Source organism: Eucalyptus grandis, chromosome 7, assembly GCF_016545825.1.
Source record: "Eucalyptus grandis isolate ANBG69807.140 chromosome 7, ASM1654582v1, whole genome shotgun sequence".
Taxonomy (NCBI): Eukaryota; Viridiplantae; Streptophyta; class Magnoliopsida; order Myrtales; family Myrtaceae; genus Eucalyptus; species Eucalyptus grandis.
This window is the reverse complement of record NC_052618.1, coordinates 55,728,521-55,750,109: the sequence shown is the minus strand read 5'-3', so window position 1 is coordinate 55,750,109 and position 21,589 is coordinate 55,728,521. Positions and strand designations below refer to the sequence as shown.

The following is a 21,589-nucleotide window of genomic DNA, read 5'->3' as shown; positions in this document are numbered from 1 at the left end:
CCTTCTACTCTCTAGGAAGCAAGGGTTGCACATACCAGAAGCGGCGACTATTCTAATGCGTCATAAGTAGGTACAAACCAAAGTGGAAGTGTTCAATTTGCCAACTTGACAACACCCATTGGTGCATTTCTTCCAAAATGGGTGGTCAAATCGGTTTTTGATTTTTGATTTCCATTTGGCAATGTGGATATGTCATTTCGTTGTTGGTAAACATGATTGTCTCGAATTTCCAGCATGTTGGATTTGCCTCCTCGATTGAAAAATTACTAATTTACTGATTTTGGTATCCAAGCCAATGTAGTTTTTACAGATGTCTTTATGCGGATTGTCTCTTTCACTTTGTCTTTGATTTCTAACCCTTCATTAAATATTTTTGCTGTGATTATTGAGGAAATTGACTACCCTCTTTTCCCTCACTCGGCATCAATTGTTCGCTTAATCATTCTTCGTGTTTTTGTAGACTAAGGTCATTGTAAGTGTAGGTATGTTGATTATCCTGAATTATTTTCAAATTTATATCCACGCAATAATGTCAACCAATGAAAAATCATATGACTTTTAAATTAACAAGAGACTGTGAGATAGAGTTTTGGAAATATATAATATTTTTTTTATGCATTAGAATTTGAATAGCGGATTGGTAAATCACTGAGACACAATGTAGATGCCAAAGAGGGGCATCCTACATTGAAATCTATATAAGAAAAATAAAAGACCAGCGACATTTCCAAACAGAATCGTTTGTTATATTTTGTTAACATTTTTAATGTTTTTGGGTATGTAAAAGGGCTAAAAGCCCAATACAAAAATTATTCAGGACGCTACGAAAAGAGAGTAGTGTCCAAATAGAATGATTAGCACCCCATTCAACAAGATAAATTTATTCTCCAAAGTCGTGTTACATTTAAAACTGAAAGTGAGAGTTCAAGAGTCATCATCTCATGTCTTTAAGGAAAGTATAACCACTATTATCATATTTTAATGAAGGAGGCAAAACCACCAAGCCAACCGCCCACTTCGTTTCTAAATAACCCCCTACACCTCCTGGGTTGCCTTAGACCCCATTCAATAGTTCAATCGTACATTAAGGAAATCTTCAATGCTTTGTCTATCAATGCTTTGCCTATGAATAACTCAAGATTAAAGTGGATTACGCACTTCTCCGATTTTGATCGGTTGGCAACATTCACTTTCGGAGCGGATTAAACCGATTTTAAGTCTTATAAATGTTCACTCTTACTTATTGTGAAATTTGGTGAGATTACAATTAATTGTTTTAAAAACTTAAATTATTATGTAAAAATGTGATTTATTGTTTAAATATTCCATCACTCCTCCTCATTCATAGACTAGATTTTGGCCTTAGCCTAAGATGTGAAAATATTTGATTGGAGAGGCAAATAGGGATCTAGAAGATTTAAACTCAAAACCTCCTAACTTTGATAAAGTGTGAGATTTGATGAGATCACAACTAATTATTTTAAAATTTTAAATTGTTAAATAAAAGTATTATTTATTATTTAAATATTCCAACAATCATACAAAAGAATATTTGATGGTATAGTCACTCAACCTATGAATCCCGCAGTGTACTTGCTGCACAGAGGGTCAAATATGCTACAAACCCAAAACTAATACCAATTTCATATCAAAATTGTCACCCTATGCACAAACATCTCTGTGCAAAGATTCAACTATTTTCTTCTACAACTTTATCTTTCGGGGGTGAAAAAACAGTGTTATGAATTATCAAAGAATACAAAATTCTCTGCTTTCTCAGCCCTCCTCCTCCTCCTTCCATAAACGGCATCCTCCTTTCATATTGTTCCGGCCTTTGCCTGACCCACGCTGCTGCCGTTCCTCTCCGGGTGGTCGGCAAACCTCATCGACTATGGTGGTTGCCGACGGCCAAGAGCAGCTCCAACTACACCGAAGGGCAGTTCCCCTCCAGTACTTGAAGCATTCCGAGTTCAGCACATCTACGAAATTTCAAAAGATTCGAAACATTTACTTGATTAGTGAGGAGCGTGCTTGGTAGATAGTTGTTTAAATAGAGAAGAACTTCACTGCTCCATTTCACAAAGGCTCACCTCGCAAATTTTGCCGGATTTGTTTGCCGGATTTCCAGCGAAATTCAGACATATCGCCTTCAGCTTGTGCAACTGGTGCTAATATTGTAGCCAGCGTGTCAACAGTGATCTGCTCGACCAACTTTGACTTGCAGAATAGTCTCAATCGATCGAGATCGTAGCGGTCAGCAGCAGCCAATAGATGCAGCACTTGACCGGTATATGCAAAAGGATAGATCAAGCCCGCAATTTCGCTGACGTCGGGATACTCGTCGGCGTCGGCGAAGATGAATTCCAATATTGCCTGCAGAAAGTTTCAAAGCGCATAAGAAGCTCGTCATGCTAGTCAAGAAAAGCTTTATATCTTCACAAATGCCAATGGAAGCAAGGACAATAGTAGTTACCTGGAAAATAGATGGATCAACGTCCTCCACGATGAGCTTCTCTAAGTTGCTGTTGCCAATAGGACAGAAAAATCCAGAAAGTTGAATAGTCATGTTTTCTCTGTTTTATTAGATTTGGCATGCGCTAACTAATTTACCCCGTCAATGTTGCAGTAGCTCATTCACAATTCCTGTCACAATTGAACCTGTGGCTTTAGAATGCTGCAATGAGCTCCTTTTCTATTTAAGGTGAATACCGTGCAAAAAATTGTGAATTAAGTGATGAAGTTTGTCTCCGTTTGGGCATGTGTGATTTCCTTCATAATGAATCATAAGAAATTCTTACCATTTTAGTTTGCACATTTTCAGGTTCATTTACATCGATATGTCATTTATACCAAACGGTGGATATGAATTCCGACTTTATTGTTGCAATTTATTTAATAGTAGATAAGATATAGCAAAATTCATAAATTTCATATCTCATTATATTCTTATCTTTACTAAAATTCCAGAACAACCAAATGCAGCCGTAGTGCACCCTGTTTTGGTTGTATCTTGCAAAGACCCAAATAGATCTTTAGGCTTCTAACTTCAATTTAGGAAGCAAAATCTTGCATACGCCACGTATTCGGTGAAAAGTAAATATATAGATACACCATGGGCAAGGAGCTATTAGTCTACCTTGATTGAGAATCATCACATAAATTGCGAGACCCGCGACTTGTGAAAATATTGTTTAATGACCATATACGACGATGGTTATTATTTAATAGAAAACATCACTTTTGGAGGAGGAGGAGGAGGACATTAATCAATCGTTCCAAAACCCACTTTTCAAGCAAGAATAGCACTTTAAAAGGACTCATTTTTCGAGAAGACGCTCCAAACCTCGAGAGAAATTGCATTTGCCCCCTATAAGTTCCTTGGTCCATGTCAACGGTGCGGCAAAGTCAATCCATGCAACTATCAAATTCTAGATTAGTGACTTTGAGCAATTTTTTAAAATTATTATCGTAGTTGATATGACAAAGTATTTATACTCAACAACATTTCTTCGGTCTAATTCTCATCATCAAACTCGATGAGACCACTGGTCTATGAAGGATGATTATTCCTTTTTTTCTTATGATATCTTCTTATCGTTACTCATTTAAATCTTAATGACGGCATTAATGCCGTCAAGTCATTTTGAAAGATAGAAACAGATAATGTGGCAATATGGAGTGATGTCGAGCAGGACGAGAAAGCTTAAACATGCAAAATGATTTTGTTCCAATGAAGAAAGAATAGCAAAAGAATATCTATAAGAGAAGAGATTATTTTAAATTAAGAGCACATTTAACCTAATAAATGTTGTACCAGAGGAGTATGATTGTTAAAATTGAAAAAAAAAAAGTAAGAAGAAATTAAAGAAATAATCTTTAGCTCCAAACTTATTCCACATAGAATCTGAAACCTATCTATTGGAGCGGGTTTCTCATTTTTTTGAACCCATAACTTATTCTGCATGCCCGACACCTAAAACTTGTCTAGTCTCATATTCCAGTGTTTACTCAAATTCAACCTATATTGTTAATTAAGTGTTTGAAATTAAGCATTACCTTTTATTACCACTACTTGCTGCTATAATCAAATACCATGAAATACCATAGAATTGTGTGAAAATACAAATTAAGAAAAATACAACAACTTGTTTTAGTTTATAGATTTTATCTATCCAGAACCCGAAATCTACTCATTGAAACTAGCTCCTCAATTTTTTAAATTCGGAATCTATCTCGTCAGAAGTTTCCATCAATTTCTTTATCAGAGTTCAGATTCTATTTCGTAACCATGCTCAATAAATAGAAGGCGGGTCAAGTGCAGTTATTACGGGCGAATATAGCGCGAGTTAATGATATTCTAAATAAAATAAAATAAGATAACAAACGACGAAACTCCAAAAGCGGAACTCGCCGCACACGCAACGCCGTCTGCAAGCAAATCCGCGCGAATTTTGCACCGTTCCATTGCGATTCTCGCTGATCGAAATCGCCCCGTGCAAGCCGGACGACTCTCTCCAGCCTCCTCCCCCACGTGGCCGACGTGTCTGCAATCCACGCCGGCCTCACCGAAAATCACCGTGCAGCTCGCGGTGATCTTATCAAAGCCACACGAAGGCGAATTTCATAAGAGTGTCCCGATCGGCTCTACGGGCGAAATGGAAGTGACGGTGCTGCGCTGTCTCTTCAACCGCGAGTCGCCGTCATCGCAGATCCACTAGCACACTCTCTCTCCACACTCTGTTTCTCTCTCTTCTTTCTCTCTCTAGAGGGGGGCCGAATCTCGTCGGCCCGATCCCGATCATGAAGGCGTTGTTCGGCAATGCGGATCTGCTGAGGACGCCGGCGATCGTCCGGCTCCTGGCGTTCGCCTCCGTCGCCTTCGTCTTCTTCTACTTGGGCAAGCACTGGTCCGAGTCCGACGGCTACGGCCAGCTCCTCTTCTTCTCCACCTCCGCCTCCTCCGCCGCCGCCGCAGGCCGCCGGACGACCCCCTCCGTCGCCCTCTCCCCGAATTTTAACAAATCCTTCGACGTCCCCTCCCTCGTCTCTCAGAACCAAACCCTAGCCCTCGCGCCGCCGCCTGGCCCGCCGTCACTGGAGGAGACCCCCGACGCATCGCCTCCGCCGCCTCCGCCGCCGGCGATCACGAGGTTCGGGATCGTGAACGAGAATGGGACGATGACCGACGACTTCGAGGTGGGGGAGTTCGATCCGGAGTTTGTCGACGATTGGGGGGATAATGCGACCGATGTTGGGGGGACGGGGAGTGAGGAGAGTGGGGCGAGGGTTAAGGTTCGGAGGTACGAGCTTTGCCCGGAGAGCCAGATGGATTACATACCTTGCTTGGACAATGTGGAGGCCATCAAAAGGTTGAATTCGACGGAGAAGGGCGAGAGGTTCGAGCGGCATTGTCCGGACAAAGATAAGGGGCTGAGTTGCTTGGTTCCGCCTCCGAAGGGGTACCGGCCTCCAATTCCTTGGCCAAAGAGCCGGGACGAGGTAATTCGTCGATTGATGACTTTGGGTTGTGCTCTTCTTCTTCGAATTTTTAGATAAATCGAAGCACATGTGAGGACAATGCACAGATTAAAGAATGCTGGTTCACGGTTATAACGCTTTTGGAATTTGGATTGGTGCCATTTTCCGTTGCCTTTTGCATTCAGTTTTGAGATGGACTTAGAGAAGAACACTGTATAGTCTCTATTCTTGGGAAAAGAAAAACTTTTTAGCACCTTGATTGTGTTGCTAATCTACGTCTGTCTTAACTGTGGAATTCAACAATTGGTAATAAGTTTTATCACCTTAAACAGTTGCCAAATCCTTACTGAAACAGGTATTTGAGCTCCTTTTGGTCCTTAGTACGGTAAATTCATTGCAAAGAAATTTTCTGATTTTCAGGTTTGGTACTACAATGTTCCACACACTCGACTGGTTGATGACAAAGGTGGTCAGAACTGGATCACCAAAGTGAAAGACAAGTTTAAATTTCCTGGAGGCGGTACTCAATTTATTCATGGAGCAGACCAATACTTGGATCAGATTTCTCAGGTTCTAAATTTGTATCAGTTACTGTAATGAAAAAGGAAATCTGAATGGGGTCTATGAGAACAAGTGGTTAATTCTTGTGTGACTGATGTTGAATTTTCTACTCGTACTTGTAGATGGTGCCTGAGATTGCTTTTGGTCAACACACCCGAGTTGCTCTGGACGTTGGATGTGGTGTTGCAAGTTTTGGTGCCTATTTGCTGTCTCGAAATGTCGTAACTTTGTCCATAGCTCCAAAAGATGTTCATGAAAATCAAATTCAGTTTGCACTTGAGCGAGGTGTGCCTGCGATGGCAGCAGCATTTGCAACTCGACGCTTGCTATATCCAAGTCAAGCTTTTGATATGATACACTGTTCACGATGCAGAATAAACTGGACTCGTGACGGTAGTGACTCGTGTCTCTTACCTTCTTTTCTTCTGTGGTGCAATACCGAAATTGATAGTTGCTGTAAAATGTGGGGGTTTGCAATTGTCAATTGAGTATACTAGCTGACTTAGTGATCCTTAAAGGCAAATTTTCCCCGTGCAAGTCAGGATAAGGTCTGTTCCCATGTCTAGTTTTAGAGACATCAGAGGAAGAGAGATGAATGTGATTCAGTTTGCTTACGTGGTTTCACACTCTTGAGTCACTGAGGAAAGGCTTAAAAAAGTAATTATTTTCTTGCATGCATATAGATTTCTTGGTTCAGGTGAATATGCGGAGCTTTGAGATTATCCTGTACCTAATACTCATGAATGCACATATTGCATATTCTCCTAAAAATAGCAAAGTGAAAGAAATTATCTCTTATTCCTCCATATTCTTGTTTTTGATACTTTCTGCTTTGTGACATGGGAGGAGAGGTCATTACTTCAAACTTTTGGAAAATTTTCTCAGTATGTTTCCAATCTACATGGCAACCTTTTAATATAAGTTCATTTATTGTTTTATACTCCATTTAGTCTTCATAAGGTCTGATTTTGATCTTACTCTCTGCATCATGCGGTGAAGATGGTATTCTGTTGCTTGAGGTCAACAGGATTCTCCGGGCTGGAGGATACTTTGCCTGGTCTGCACAGCCAGTTTACAAACATGAGGCTATTCTAGAGGAACAATGGGCAGGTAGTGCACAGTAATTTTCTTTTCTCATTTTTTTATTGTAGGATGTTTCGTTTTTTTCTGTATGATTTTTCCTCTAACTGCTAAAAGCTGTTCACTTGAATGAGCATGTGTCTGCTTCCGCTTGGGCTATGTTGAAACCTAGTAATTTGTCTACTGGTCCAGTAAAGTATCATTGTTTGATGAGCATGAAAGATGAATCTACCATTGGGTATTACCTTATCATCTTGAACTTTTGCATGCAGAGATGCTTAATCTTACTACTCGTCTTTGCTGGGAACTTGTTAAAAAGGAGGGACAAATTGCAATATGGCAAAAGCCATTGAACAACAGCTGTTACCTGAGCCGTGAGCCAGGGACCACACCTCGACTTTGTGAACCTGAGGACGATCCTGACAATGTCTGGTATTGCGCTTTCTTTGTTCTGTTGTGATCTATGGTGATCCTGGTGCAGTTTACACTGTTTTGTGCAAAAAGAGAAAAGGAGATACCATTTCGGTTTTAGAGATGATTTACTCGTATGGGCTGAGTTAGTCATTCATTGGCTAGCCATGATAATTATTTTCGTTGTCAAGTTGGCAGAGTGCCACTTTGATAATATGTGGCTTTTTAACTGCCATGCTGCCAGAAACATGTGGGACTTCAAAATTTTTAGTTTGTCTCACCGGTTACTGGCACTAGGTAAACTGTGTGACATTTAACAATTAGACACACAAATGTTGCTAATTTAAAGAGCAATAGCTTCAAGTATATTGGATCTTTCTATACCTACTTCTCCAAGATGCCATAGCTTCAAGTATATTTGTCATTTTGAGGCTTATGAAGAGATTTGAATTTCCAACACTGACACTTCAGTCTTTGGAACTTAATCTCATATTTTCTGTTCTTTATCAGGTTAATGGGTTGTAGGGGTATTGGTTGGGGATGTAGCTTTTTTTAGCTTAGGCACTATTTGGTAACCGGCTTAACAATGTATCATTCTATTTTTTTGTTAACTGGAACCAAAAAAAAAGAATATAAATCTGTTTGGTAATTTTTTTTATCTCTGGGAATAGATTTGAAATAGAATTGAAAAGTAAAAAAAAAAATTGGTCTTTTGTTCCTAAAAACAACTTCAGAATCAAGACCACTTTCTTTTTATTCTTCTTTTCCTTTTTTTCTTCTTCCTCCTTTTGCCGGCCACTAGTGAGGCTTAGCCTCGCCCAAATCTAGAGAGGCCAAGCTCGCCTAGCAACCGATGAGGTTCGTCGAGCCTCCGTGAGGCCGGCGTCACCCAACCAAGGCGAGGTTAACCTCACGAAGTGGCTAGGCAAGGCCAGCTCAGCAAGGTGACCTCACCAGTGGTGAGGCCAAGCCTTGCGGGGGCCGACAAGGTCGCCAGCCATGGTCGAGGCCAATGACCGGCTAAAGGAAGAAGGAAGAAGAAGAAGAAAGAAAAAAAGGAAAAAAATAAAAATGTAATGAAATTATTAAAAAATTGAAAGAAATTCTAATTCACAAAAGAATTCGAGGGTCATACTAAATGCATTTTATCCCAGGAATAAAAATTTTGGATGGTTATCAAATGCCTTCAAATGCTCAGAAATTTGTCCAAGAAACAGAATGGTTACCAAACGCATCCTTACTATATTGTTCTCTTATCATGCCTTTTTCTATGCCATGATGTTCAACACATGTCAAAAATATTTGTTCTGGGGCTTTTTACCACTATGACATTTACATGATCATGTCAGGTATGTTGATCTGAAAGCATGTATTACACAACTTCCTGAGAACGGATATGGAGCAAATGTTACTGCATGGCCTGCACGATTGCAAATGCCACCCGATAGGCTCCAGAGCATCCATATTGATGCTTACATATCCAGAAAAGAACTATTCAAGGCAGAATCAAAATATTGGGACGAAATAATAGCAAGCTATGTACGAGCTTTACACTGGAAGAAATATAAATTGAGAAATGTGTTGGACATGAGAGCTGGCTTTGGAGGGTATTGTAGCCATTTTTCTCACCTTATTTTTCTTCTTTTTGAGTAGTTGTATCTCAATTGTTTATGTGTTGATTTTGGCAGGTTTGCGGCTGCACTAATTTCTCAGCGAGTTGATTGCTGGGTTCTGAATGTGGTCCCTGTTAGTGGCCCCAACACATTGCCTGTCATATATGACCGTGGCCTTATTGGAGTTATGCATGACTGGTACTTGACCTTCACTATTCTATGCATCTCATAGTAATTGTCAGTATATTTACATTCCAATTTAAATATCCTTTTATGGTTTCTTTACATCACAAGCACTACTGCTCTTTGAGACTCAATCACTTGCAATGGTGTTTGGCTTGCAAGCTTAGTGGAGAATTCTAGACAGATAATCTTTGGCTTTTAAACTGCCATCAGCCTCTTTATACTTGAACAGAAAAAAGTTGCGGCTTGTGTATGATTAATTCTCTTTTTGTGTGGACTGTTCATCCTGCCCAACGTCCCATATTTCTGTTACATTATTAGTTCACACAGTAATTATTGGTTTCTTTTATATAAGCAGCGTTGATGGATTTGGTATTCATGGTTGAATGGTTGTATTAGGTGTGAGCCCTTTGATACATATCCCAGGACCTACGATCTGTTGCATGCAGCCGGCCTCTTCTCCTTGGAAAGAAAGAGGTATTACTTATTCTCTTGGTCTGAAAGACAGTAGATGGGATTGGTCTACTTCTCATTCTTTTCTGGGACTGTTATAGTTTCTTTGTAGATTATAGCAAGCGCTTTCTGAAATCATCCATTCTCTACCTAGAAACTTTGGAAAAATGTGTGAATATAAAGCATCCCTTTCCGGATATTTTCTAATGTCTCTGTTTTAATGTGTCAGATGCAACATGTCCACTATAATGCTGGAGATGGATAGGATATTAAGACCTGGTGGACGTGTATATATTCGTGATTCACTCGCGGTCATGGATGAGCTTCAAGAAATTGCCAAGGCCATGGGGTGGCGCGTTGCTGTGAGAGACACTGCTGAGGGTCCTCATGCCAGTTATAGGATTTTGACATGCGATAAGAACCTTTTGCATGCTTGAAAGCAGTTGGAAGAAAGTTTATCTGATATCTCATCGTTGAACCCAAAGAGGCGAATGCCAACAAATATCGACGGCGAAGATGCATACAGGAGCACCTATCGAACTGCATACAAAGGGAATTATCTGGTGTGCAGGATATCTATATATGATTTGCGGACATCTTGCGAGTCCATGACAGGAACGATCGTGGATCATAGTAGGCGTTGGTGCTAACTTGATTGCTTGGGGTACAGCACATACGAAAAGGGTTGTCAAAGAAAAGAGTCTCTTCCTGTAATTTAGACTGTATTCTCATCGTGCTAACAATTTTTTGGTTAAAAGCATTCATTATTTTTCTACTGATCAAAGTTGGAAACACGCTAGAGCTATTTGGTACTTTATTTGTACGATACTTGGCAAATGGCAAAGAGCAATTTTCGCCGCGTATCATCGATCTTTGAATAAACTGCAGCCGATGGTTGTACATGTTTCTCTTCTATTACACGTCCTTTTGAAGACATTTTAATTCAAAAGGAGCTTTGGTTTTTCTCTTATCGGTTCATACCATCACTTAAGAACCTTATGGACGTTTCTGATCACAACCAGAGATCCATTGTTTTTCCCATTCTCTGGTTTTTTGGGCTTTCACTAGACAGAATAATGACTACCCTAGCGTTTGCCCTGACCAACTCCAAGGAAAAGGTAAATACTGCCATCTTTGTTAGTGCTGGGGAACCTAAAATCAGTTTAATCATGCTGAATAGCTCGTGTCCGTTCGTGCTGCCCAATAGCCCCCGAGCTAATTAAGACTACAGTGTCACTTGAAACCGCTATTAGACGCACTTCAAGATATTTATGTTCACAAGGCAAGCTTACCACAGAAACATAGGCCTGCAGCAGGAAGAGTATAATTTCCTTTTCTCGGCGTCCAGATCAAAACAGCCCCCACAACATGGGGCAAAGAAGATGATACATATCCTTTACAAGTGTTTTGGATTTTGCCAAAAAATTTAAAAGACCTCGGCATTTTCACAAAGTCCTTGACCTCATCCAACTCAAATATCAATCGTTTTAATCTCTCTTCGCCCCTTTTGAGGTTGATAGTCTTAGAACCTCCAACAACCATTCTGCTCTCAGATTTCGTCACACTCAGATGAAAGCAAAACAAAAATAGCAAGAGCAAACCAAAAGACTAGTGAATCCACAGGGAAAGTTGCTCAAGCTCGCTCATCCAACTTGACACCCTTCACTCATCGACAATTTCCCTGCTAGGTCGAGGCTTCCACATTTGCCGCGGTTTATTCTGATGTTGCTGGCTTGGTGTTTGACGGGTTGAATCCTTTGAAGGATGGTGATGTGGTTTGGGTACAGCTGAGTTGTGGGCAAAGCTTGGTGCAGGTCCTTGATGGTTGTTCTTCACTCTCCGATGTTGATTCTGCACTGGGGAGGGTGAGGTTAATGCTCTCTGATTCCATGATGTATTGTTAAGGCGACCTCCATTGTAACTTCCATTTGTGACTGGTGTCCTTGTCAAAAACTGTACTTCATGTGGCCTGACCAGCGCAGCAAGAACAGCAGACCTGTTCTGACTGTTTGAAGTAAGCCTATGGTGGGTTATCTCAAACGCTTCTGAGATTCTCTTAAGTTGTCTGGAGCTAACAGCCCTTGCAGTATTCTCTGGCTGCTCAAAAGGATCCTCAATCTGACATGCCATCAGAAAGGAGATACATAATTAGTAGCAGCAGAAATTGAGAAAACAGATGCTATTCAGAGATAAGTTATGGACAAAAAGGTAGTTACAAATAGAGCATAAGTCTGGGGCATCCATCTCATGTTGTTCTTTATTTCTTCCCACTGTCCAGTATATGGGCAAATCCCAAGCTCTGGTGCCTTCAGATTTAAGCCCGAAAACTGCAATGCCCATTTTAAAGAACACCTTGAGACTCAAGTCATAAATTAGCATGGCCGCCACCAAGCTTTTCTAGTCATGCATGCAAGCAAAATCACTCCTCAGTGGGAAAAAATAGCATCATTAAGATTCTAAAAGAAAAACACAAAGAAACTAAACATGAATGAAAAGAGATGAAAAATCCCTTGCACAGAAAGCTTGGACTGCCTTAATTAAAGACTATATAATGAATCAAATGATATGCGAGTGCAAGTGATTGCATACCATTGTTCACTTCAAATAAAGTCTCCTAGCAGTACTTTGACCAATCACAAAGACAGTGTCAAGGAAATTCAGAGGTTACCTTCGCAAGAAATGATATAAAAAGCTCCGACAGTGAACTTTGGTTTGGCTTTGATATGCTTGATTTGAACCTGGCTATGTTAGCAGCACAGGTTTCTGCTATTCGCCTTTCTGCATCAGCCCTCACACCTGAGTCATGTTTCATTAAATAGTATTTAAAGTCATTAATTGTCTCACAAGTTGGTAAAGTTCATCCATCCTTTGTGATGGCCATAAAATTGATCTCAAAATGCAGAAAGCCATTACAACTTTCATGCAACAAAAGGCTAGCTGAAGTATGATGCAAGAGAATACTCAAAATCTTCTGCAACTTTTCATCAAGATGATAGCTTAAGTCACGAGAAGTTTAGGGTTGTAACTTTATGGGAGGTTCTACAGAATCTGAGGAAGCCATGAAAGTTCCACTATGGAACACTGACAACCCAATTAATTGACAACTAAACATAGCATTTGGAGTGTAAAGGGTGTTTTCCTTAACAGTAAAATGATTAAATTCTGAAATTCAATAATCCTTAAAGCCTCTCTGTACATCTCATAACCTAATATCCAAAATTACAGTGGTTGCAAGATCAATAATAGGTTCTTCATCTGTATATTCACTACATTCACTGCCTTAGGTGAGAGTTCTGACTTGTGATTATGTAACCTTCTCAAATTATAAACTCGTAGTAAGTCACAAATGATAGAGTGAACTTTCCATGCACACACACAAACACAGAAAGAAAATCTCTGCTCTCTTCATGCAACTTTCATTTTATAGTACACAAATCAACTTATTAGGAAAGAACACCAAAATTACACACCCAAGGCATGATTATAGATTCTGAAGTATTGAGGAAAACAGATGGCCCAACACATTAGTAAGAGCAATGAAAAGACATTGACTATGATAATAAAAGTGATGCGACTAAACAGCAAAGGTGGAAATACACAAATAATCTAAGAAAATCAAACTGGTCTTTTATCCAGAGTCAAGCCAAAATACCTTGGAGATCGTCAACGGCACTACAAGGGTAGATGTCTCTCAGAGGAGGTAAAATTGCTGGAGCGCAAGTCTGTAACAAAATCATTTAATGACACACGTTGTTAACAACCTTCAAGTTAAAAAGTGTCTACAAGCCATCATGTGTTATTACAATTAAAGGTTGCATATTCGCTTCCTAGATTATAACCTGTCATAGGGCTTTGTCAAAGAGTGTCCTAAGGGCAAAATTTGTGAAGCACTGCTATGCATAAAGACTTTACTTTCGAGAATCTGGAATTGTGTAGTGCCATGCTTTTGCACTTCACAACTAAATTAAATTTCAAAAGCCACCTGTGTGCTTTGGCGATCATTCTACACATCTTTAGAGATTATACATGCAAAATCTACCCTTACATTTCTAAAGCACAATTATCGTAGGAAAAGCTCACCTGAAAATGAAAGATCACAAGCAAACTAAGAGCGAAAGAGTTGAAACTCCCAGTCTTTGGATTGTTTATATCATGACATTTAGCCCATTCCTTGACCTACGCAGGCAAAGAGAAAGAATAGATAAAACAATAAAAAGAAGATGCATATCAGCAAGTATTGTCTTTTACTTTTTCTAACTTGAACATACAAGCAAAACCATGTCTCGAAAGCGTCCATCAATCTCACTGATCCAGAGCAAGAACTTTGACTTAATGTAGCCGTGCAAATTATCAATTGAAATGTCGCAAGAGATGCTCGAGTTTTTGCTCTCAATCTTCAAAATGGGTACCCTAGCATGGGCAATGAACTGCAACCTTCGCCACCTACCTGACAAAAATCACTGCCATTATAGTGAGCAACATGAATATGGCGACAAAATAAGACCAGACTAAGTAGAAAGAGATGTGTCCTCTGAATAAGTACCACAGCCTAATGCATTGGAGGCAACCTACAGACAGGTTTGTTCAAGAAAAAGATGTTCCTGATGCTCAACAATCAGGATTTTCCATGGAACGTCTTGAGTAATTTTACAGAATTTAGTCAACACGCAACCTTGTTCAACCCAAAACCTTTCCTCAGCTAGCCTTTCCAAAAGTAGTGGGAGAAATTTATTTTCTCAATAAAAAATCTATAGAAGAGCTATTGAATATCTCAAAAGAATTAGTCCTCTAAAGGTCTGCTGCTGCATGCCACCATCACTATACTAATCACTCAAGAATATCAAAGAAAACTGGCATTCTAACCATCACTGATAGCAGAAAGAACCCCACTGATAGTTTTACAAAATGATACAATAACCCAGCATGTCATTCTAAATGCGCGCATTACAATCATTCTATTTCTGTTCCAAAACAATGTTTCTATTCCGGACTTATTTCCAGAATAAAAATCTGTTTGGTGGCGCAATTTCATTTTTCTATTTCTAGAACAAATATTTAGTCTATATAGGTTTGGAACAGAAATGAGAAGTAAAAACTTTTCTCATCACTCGTCCACTCTACTAGTCAGCCACTCACCCACTGCCCGCCACCGCCTCCTGAGAGGAGAAATTTTGTGTTGTTATTAAAAAAAAAAAAAAAAAAAAAAATCTATTCGGAGAACAGAAATATTTCGTCGTCATCAAATACGAATTTTTGTTCAGAAACTCATCTAGAAATAGAAATAGAAAAATTTATTTCTCTTTCAGAAATCAATTTCTAGCCAAAATGGTTATCATCCGTGCCCTAATATACCAATATGTAGCTATAGCTAAGTCTCATCCTACCTCTTTCCTTTTTTATTTTTGTGCAATCAAAAAATCTTTCCATGTCAATGAATTCTCCAATATCAAATTTCAAGGGTAAGTTGTCAAAAAGTCAAATTACACTGCATGAAACAAAGACCGTATTTGCAACACATTTTTTTCTCTCACTTCAGAAGCTGTTTGCAGATTTTGATAAGGACACATCAGTTATAATTTAGAGAAAACACAAAACAGTAACACTCACCTGTCTGTCTCAAGGCTTTCAATAAGTCTCCTAATAGTGCCTGTTTAAGTTTCTTTCCAGCAGCTGAGATATATGAACCATTGGGTAACTGAACAGAGATATCCAGGTCCCCCTGTCTGGTGAAAAGATTAGACACAAAAGACCCAAATGGTTCCACGGTTGCACCTGTTAAAATCACAAGATAAACTGCATTTCACTGAAGAATCTCTTGACTTGTGTTATCTGATGAGATATTGCCAGGATTATCCCTGTTCTAATTTTCTTTTAACGGTTCAGGGCCATTCACACAGCTGATGGATGGTCCTCTAGCATGATGATTGTACTGCTTACTTTAGAGATGATCATCCAATTGGAAGGATATGACACACTAGAAGAAAATACAAAGCTCTGCTTCCTTCGAAGGATGTTAAGTGCTTGGGTGCTTGATTCCTAAAGACAAAAGCCAACAGCCTTTACAGTAACTATTTGTTGCTTTAGGACTACAGTCTAGCAGCAGCGGAACCAAAGTAAGGTTATTGCACCTAATCCACAGTTTCTGACATAAACCCAGACAGTTTAGAGGACAGCAATTTGTCCTTTCAAATATTTTCATCAGAAATAGAATGCACGGTAGCTGAAGAAAGTTTTCTGAATACAAATTCAAAAAGAAAGCAGCTTCTCATCGTTTCAGTTTCTATTTTGCAACTCCATATCTTTAGTGGTTATCTGTTCTTCAGTGGCTTTCCACATGCCCTGAGGAACGAGAAAGCAAAATACCGCTTCATTTTCCCTTTAAATCAAAGGCATGCAATGGGAACTAGGTAGAAAGAGGTTGCCTTCTGGTAAAAATTGTTGCCCTCCACACCTCATAAATCTTCAGAAGTATATTTTTCAGTGCAGCTATGTTATTACTCTTTTTTTTATCTTTGGGGGGTGTGTGGGTTGGTTTCAGGGTATGCAACAGAAATCATTACCTCTCAAACTTTCCACAGATTCAATAACCCTTCGCAATTCATCTATGATTTGACATCGAATCACCCAATCCTGTTGTTGCGGGTTTACTGCGTTTAGGATGTCGTTGATAACAAAATCCAAAGTTCTGTATGCACCCATTTCACTGCTGTCACATTAAAAAGAAAATGCTTTCAACCATGTGAAAAGATGTTGCTCAAGGACGACTTTTAGCAGCACTATGCAAGGATACAACACAACGTACGTACACACAGAACCCACCAGGTACGATGAACTCAATGGCCAGCCCAAAAGACCATTTTGGATCGCACATCACAATGAGATTTGCAAAGGCCCATTACAACGACCACCACTTCCTGAAAATTATTGTTAGAAAGACAATGTTAATCTGAATCTTAGGGTCGTCAAGACAATGTTAATCTGAGAAGTTCACCGCAATCGCAATATAGGCACACAAGCTGATTCACCAGTTAGAAATGAGTCTGGTGATCAACATTCATCACGAAACTCGCGCGAATCTAAAGTTCTATCACAGGAAAAACAAGTGAAAAAGCTCTAGTCGCAAAATTCGAAAGGAAAAGGAGGAAAAACAAGAACTACCGACTGCCCGAGGTTTGCCAAAGTCGGGACAAACAATAACGGTAGACCTAAATACACATATGGTAAAGTACTGGAAGAGAGCATTGAGCTGGACAAGTTACAGCCAACCCAACAGAGACACCCATCAAACCATTGAAATCGCAGTAAAAACTCAGCGTCAAATGCTGATATCAGAAACGCGCCACGCACTTCACAGAACCTCTCTACCAAGCAGCCAAGCGCCGGTGACCCATCTTCAATTGGACATCCATACAAACACCTAACCGGCAATCGAGCGAAACCCATATAAAGGAAGGCACTCACGTCAGCTGCGGAGGATCGATCGCTTGCTCAGGAGCCCAATCGAAACCGACCCAAATGCTCTCATGGGTCTCGGGTCCCAACGAAAGTCGAGCCCCTCCCTGCCCAAGATAAGATTCTCGCCACCGAATGGAAACGCGGCCAGTGCGAAACGAGTGAATATTATGAAAGGAGAAGTGGGGAGAGCTTTACTTAGCGAGGTGGGTTGTTCGCTTCTCCATCGTACGCCTCTTTTCCTATTCAGGACCGAATCGTAAAGACGGGGCCTGTCGACATTATCGATGATTCTGGGACCTACCCGTACCCACTACGCAGGACCAGCAGGTACGGCGGGAAACTTGTAGACGGTCAATGCGGAACAGCTAGAGAGAGAGAGAGAGAGAGGAGCATAAAAATGGAGTCTTGAAAGGGTAAAAGCGAGGAGCTTTCTTCGGATTTGGGGTGGCTCCGGTGATTTTGGAGATGTGCCCTGATTGGAATTTTGAGCGTCGCTTCGATCTGCAATTCGAAGTTTCGATTTTTTTTTTCTAGGAAAATCTTGACCTCCAAGCACAATTTCTCATTCGCATGTCACTGTATCCCTTGCTTTCGAATCTACCAGTTTGCAATTCGAGCTTTTCAGTCATTAGACTTCAAATTAGAGTTGCTATTGGTCACGTAATTCATTGGAATGTCGAATTTCATGCGATAAACATCCCTATCGGTCTCGTTCTTTTTTATGTCCATTGAAACAAGGTCAATTCAATTTTTTCGAGTGCTAATCATTAGCTTTCAAGTGCACATCGCATGATGTTGAAAGTTGACATATAAAATAATGTATGGTATTTGGTAAAACAAGAAGATAATAACTAGGTAATTAATATATATCAAAATTCATGCCAACAACCATGTGAATCCAACCATAAACATAAGAGAGTCTCTTCAAGTTCACCTTAGAAAAGAAATTAGGGTTTGATTCTCCAAGCCCCGATCGATTGATGAGTCTTCGACAACTCTCAATCTGAGTGTGATGGCGAACTCGAACCAAGTTCACTATGCACAATCTCAGAACTCTACCATCGCCCTTCTGAAATGTGCTCTCTCCATGCGCATGCAATTCCAATCCTAGAAACATGGGTCGAGGAGATGCCTTAGCAACGCTATAAGGACGGTGACTTTGGAATGCTAATCTCTTCCAACGTCTCTTACCATATTCAAGCTTCCGTTAATAGTCATTTTAAATTTCAAACTGAAAATGTAAAAGAAGACTGATCACCAAGAGTATTACTCCAAAACACATCAAGGCATTCGATCGCATTAATGAGCAAATTTTGTTCAAGTTTGACCTAGATAACTATACGTTAATTGAATAATCCACTCTATTAATTAATCGGATCGCTTTTTGTGATCTTTGCTAGTTAATAAACCACGAAAAAAACACCATCACATCAAATAAAAGGAATGCAAAAATTGATCACCTCAGTTTCGTTTTAAATTTCAAAGTCTCCTGAAAATGCTAATGCTAATCATTCCGTGGTTCTAAAAGAGCTGTATGTCCTTCGATGTGCGAAAACGAGTCCAGTGTTTTCAGGCTTGGGCCTCCTGAGGTTTCTGGGCCCATGGTCGGGCCGAACCCCAACTTGGGCCTCAAGAATCACGTCAAGGCCCGCCCATTAGTCGGGCCTGAACTGGCCTAGGTGGAACCAAACCCAATTAGTGTTTAAATTACTAAGCATATTGACAGAGACAACTCCAGTGTTGCATTTGCAGAAACATTAAAGATCTTCCGTTTTGGTATATTTTTTCAAGATGTCGACAATTCTCGATACTGCTGGTAAGAAAGAAAGGGACTAGAAAAAATGTTTATTTGGCAATTGCTAGTAAGTTATCAACTCTTATAAGAAATTATTACCGAGTTTATTCATGTGATTGAAAATGACCGATTTTTTTGGGTCAATTATCGGTTTTTTTTTTTTGTTAACTTTTTGACTTATCTAAGTATACTAGCTATTATATGAAACTACCAACATCTGTTTTAGCATTTTTTTGGGTCAATTATCAGTTTTTATCTATGTAACTCGTCGACGTATCTAAGTTTACTAGCTATTATACAAAACTACCAACATTTGTTCTAGCCCTTCGCCAACTTTTCTCTGATTAAATTATCAACTAGTTTCCATTTGCTTACTGATTTTACTTAAGTTACCGAGCCTTATATAAATCGCCAATATTAATCTAGATGTTTGAATATTAACGATGCTTATTTGATTGTACGAAAATTACTAGTCCTATATGAATAGCTGATGTTTGTTTGATTCATTTGCCGACATTTATTAAGTAGCTCAAGTAAAAGATGGTAAATGTCGTAGAAGAATTGTTAAATTTAAAATTGCTGATTATTTGTGCTAATAAAATTAGTGAATTATCAAAAAAGTTGATAATTTACAAATAACCAAGTAAACCCCGATCGTTAGTTACTCAATCAAAGCCAGTAAATCTAATATAAGAGTTTTTAAACTCAAAATATTGGCGAATTATACCGATAGAAGTTCATAAGTTTTTGGCAAAGTTGATAATGCACAAGCAACTAAATAAATGTAAGTAAATAACACAGAGAAAAGTTAATAACCTAAACTACCCGTAATTTAAATCATAATGGAAGGATTGGTAAATTCACGCAAATAAAAGTTTGTAGGACGTATGAAAATTTGGTAATTTACAAACAAGTTAATAAGCATTGGTTAATTCCTATAAACAAGTTAAGCCACTACCGCTCACAATTCTCTAATCAACGACACTTGAAACTTACCTATCCTTGCAAAAGTTAATGGACTAAAGACGGATATTCCCATTTTTTCTTCGACCCAGGAAAATAGAATTTTGCTAGAGAAGGTGGACACACGTTGAAAAGGACATGAAGAAAAGCTGAACCAACTGTTTCATGCCAGAGAGACAGTGGAATAAAGAGGCATGGTGATTGGTGATGGTGTGTCTTGGCCCGGATGGCATGGTAGTAGCAAAGGAATCAGATGCGGATTTCGATGAACTGGAAGGGTCAAAATGCTTAGTCCAATCGGGTGCTTCGCTCGCTCCATCATCTGTCCAATTCACCAGTAAAATCTTAAGGTGGAGGAAGAGCGGAAGAGGAGCCGACCCAATGTGATGAAATGCAAGGTAGGATTGCAACTTGAGGAATTTTCCCAAGTCTCAATCTCAGTCGTCACCCAATGAAAGAGCACCTGATCAGAGTTGTGGCCAAAATTACACCACCACTGCCCCCCCGAATGCCGTTGCTGTCATGCCATCACTTAGTTTCATTGTTATTGACATACATAACTTTTCTATTTAGATAAGACGGGGCTTGTTTTACATAATATTATACATAAAAGAACCATATGTCAATGAAATGCACAATGACATCATGTGGACCCGGCAATACTCGAGCTGAAACTCGAAATGAATTGCAGGAACACTAGATTGTTTGCAATTTTGGTTGTGTAGCATATTCCTAGTTCACTCACATACATATGTTTCTAATATTACTTTACCATGATGCTATGGGATTGCTCAACTTCATTTCGAAAATTCTTTCTATTTTTTTTTTTTATCGTACAGGTTTCATAACGACACTAAATTTTCAACTTCTATAACGGTATTATCGTAATGGTGTCATAATCCTTTACCTCCATAGCTCTCCCATGATCTTAATCAATGCTTTGGTATCTCAAAGGTCATGAATTGACGTGGAGGCATTAAGAGTATTTTTTTTTCTGGGGGGTCGAAGGAGGCATTTAGAATTGGAATTTTAGAATTCGATTCTCTCCGCTTGATTTGCTTTGCTTCTTCTAATTCATCATCTCGTCCAACAGTACTAATTCCTTTGTAGGGTCTCTCTTGATAGGGACGTTATGCTGGCTTTCTCAATGCAAAGGCATATTATTTAGTGGTTCCTATTCTCAAGAAACCACTTGAGGGAAATCAGAAAAGACATGTCAATACACATACATTGCATATACCCTTTATGCATATATACATATGTACATAAACATCATCCGATCAAATCAAACTGATCAGTCTTGATTTTAACATTCAAGCTAGGGCAAATTTGAACAATCGAATCTCCATTTAAAATCGACCCCATTATCTTGGCCAAGGAATTCTCCAATCTAATTATTAGAAGCTCATCTTTGCCACGTGTCAAATGATGAACGATAAGCTTTTCTTTTACTCTTGTGTTAATTCCCCGGCCAAATTCCGCGAGCATGATGAATGCACATGATGTTTTGGGCGACATCTATGGCATACCCAATTTTTCCACCCTCTAGATGAATGAACATCAAAAGCGACGAATTGCGCGTAATAATGCGTGGAGA

General features: G+C 39.4%; 2 protein-coding genes across 5 annotated transcripts; one reads left to right on the top strand and one right to left on the bottom strand.

Moving 5' to 3' along the window:
• Positions 1–4,424: 4,424 nt before the first annotated feature.
• Positions 4,425–10,681, top strand: LOC104454326 (probable methyltransferase PMT11). The gene is made up of 9 exons (XM_010069142.3): positions 4,425–5,499; positions 5,899–6,048; positions 6,162–6,432; positions 7,039–7,149; positions 7,392–7,551; positions 8,880–9,137; positions 9,219–9,341; positions 9,726–9,803; positions 10,009–10,681. The coding sequence occupies exons 1-9, from the start codon at positions 4,801–4,803 to the stop codon at positions 10,214–10,216; spliced, it is 2,058 nt and encodes a 685-aa protein (XP_010067444.2). The 5' UTR covers positions 4,425–4,800; the 3' UTR covers positions 10,217–10,681.
• Positions 10,682–11,075: 394 nt separating this feature from the next.
• On the bottom strand, positions 11,076–17,600 carry LOC104454325 (protein HESO1). 4 transcript variants are annotated; one of them, XM_039316276.1, is made up of 10 exons: positions 17,127–17,600; positions 16,599–16,693; positions 16,340–16,482; positions 15,387–15,551; positions 14,048–14,226; positions 13,860–13,955; positions 13,432–13,501; positions 12,448–12,575; positions 11,996–12,106; positions 11,076–11,897 (listed from the first exon to the last, which is right to left on the bottom strand). In XM_039316276.1, the coding sequence occupies exons 3-10, from the start codon at positions 16,476–16,478 to the stop codon at positions 11,442–11,444; spliced, it is 1,344 nt and encodes a 447-aa protein (XP_039172210.1). In that variant the 5' UTR covers positions 16,479–16,482; positions 16,599–16,693; positions 17,127–17,600; the 3' UTR covers positions 11,076–11,441. The 4 variants fall into 4 exon arrangements, with proteins under 4 accessions (XP_039172210.1, XP_010067443.1, XP_010067441.1 ...); XM_010069141.3 differs by having other exon boundaries at positions 17,241–17,600; XM_010069139.3 differs by having other exon boundaries at positions 16,340–16,485; positions 17,127–17,598.
• Between the last annotated feature and the right edge of the window lie 3,989 nt (positions 17,601–21,589).